Below are 1,681 nucleotides of genomic sequence, written 5' to 3'. Positions count from 1 at the left end.
AGCCTCTAATGACACTCTTGCCTCCATGCTTAAGCAGCTCTGCTTGCAAGTTATCTATACCAGGTGCTTTACTATTTTTCAATATCTTGACTGCCTCCCATACTTCATCTAACTTTGGACTTTCTATGCCCTCTTCTCCTTCCTCTTCTTCATTTAATCCTTCTTCCAGCATATCTGCACTGCCATTCAATACATCATTAAAATGCCTTCTCCACCTTTCTAAAATTACACTACTGTCACTAATTATATCGCCTGTTTCATTTCTACAGACTGTTGTCCTTGGTTTAAAAACATCTTTTGTATTATTTACCAGCTTATACATCTGTCTTACATTCTTCTGTTCATGCAGGCTTTCCAACTGCTTCATCTCTTGCTTCATCCATTCCCCCTTTTTTTCCTATGGACTTTCTTCTCAATCCTTCTTTTCTCTTGATATTCATCCCTAGCTCTCCATGTTGCACTTCTTTGCTGCATCCTCTTATATACATCATTCTTTTCTTTGGTTACATTTTGACATTCCTCATCGAACCACGTTTCTCTCTTTACTGGCTTTTGTGTTTCAAGTATTTCCTTTGCTACATTACTGATCCTCAGCTTATATCTATCCCACCTCTCATCTACATTTTCCACTTCTGCCGGTTTCGTCCCGACGAATCCCTCTTGTAGTTTACTTCTGTACCTCTCAACCACCGTTGGATTTCTTAACTGCGTGACATTAAATTTAATCAGGCTAGTCGCCTTCATTTTTCGGCTATTAGATATTCTTGCTCTAATCCTTCCCATAATCAAATAATGGTCGGAATCGATATTAGCCCCTCTAAAAGATCTAACATCAATGATATCTGATCTATGTCTACAATCTATCAGCATGTGGTCAATTTGATTGTAAGTTTTTCCATCCGGGGCTCTCCATGTAATTTTATGAATATCCTTGTGCTGGAACAGAGTTGTTGTTATTACTTGATTCCGAGATGCTGCAAACATTATTAGCCTCATACCGTTGTTATTTGTTACTTTATGCATACTTTGTTTACCAATTGTTGGTTGATACACGTCTTCAATGCCTATCTGGGCATTAAAGTCTCCAATTACTATTTTTATGTCATTTTTTGGGCAATCATCATATGCTTTCTCTAACGCATCATCTGTGGATACTTCCGTGGGTGCATGTGCATTGATTATACTGTAATTAAAGAACTCTCCTTTAACTCGTAATGTCGATAATCTTGAACTTATAGCTTTAAATCCTATCACTAGATGTTTTAGTTGTTTATGTATTATAAACCCAGTTCCTAGCATATGCAGCCTTTTATCGCAGCTATAGAAGACAGTTGCTTCTCTCTTTTCCAAAACTCTTTTTCCGATCCAACGTACTTCTCGCAATGCCACTAACGCAGGCTTATAATTATTCAGTTGATCCAGCAACATCCTCAATGCACCTGCCCTATACAAAGATAGCACATTCCAGCTCCCTACATATAGATCCCTTCCCTTTCCATAATTCGCTTGTCCATTGTTCACGCCAGTCCGTCGTCGGTAGATCTGTCCGGCTACATTTCTTTGAGGTCTCGTAACGTGGTTCCTTTTGTGGGATGGGGTTGTCGGACCCACGCCCAACCCCCATTCTTGGAGGACCAGGATTTGTTTAGGGTTTACTCCCGTAGGGCAGCTGGCTTCACTA

General features: G+C 39.7%; 1 protein-coding gene across 1 annotated transcript; it reads right to left on the bottom strand.

The window, feature by feature from the left end:
* Positions 1 to 375: 375 nt before the first annotated feature.
* LOC146004850 (protein CFDP2-like) lies at positions 376 to 1,428 on the bottom strand. The gene has a single exon (XM_083143875.1). The coding sequence runs from the start codon at positions 1,426 to 1,428 to the stop codon at positions 376 to 378; it is 1,053 nt and encodes a 350-aa protein (XP_083000001.1).
* Between the last annotated feature and the right edge of the window lie 253 nt (positions 1,429 to 1,681).

This window comes from Lepisma saccharinum, chromosome 22 (genome assembly GCF_977018435.1).
Source record: "Lepisma saccharinum chromosome 22, izLepSacc3.1, whole genome shotgun sequence".
Classification (NCBI taxonomy): Eukaryota; Metazoa; Arthropoda; class Insecta; order Zygentoma; family Lepismatidae; genus Lepisma; species Lepisma saccharinum.
Note: the sequence above shows the minus strand (reverse complement) of the source record. Positions and strands in the feature narration are given on the sequence as shown.

Excerpts from the sequence above, each read along its gene's own strand:
- LOC146004850 (XM_083143875.1), bottom strand. The coding sequence starts at position 1,428 with ATGTTGCTGGATCAACTGAATAATTATAAGCCTGCGTTAGTGGCATTG.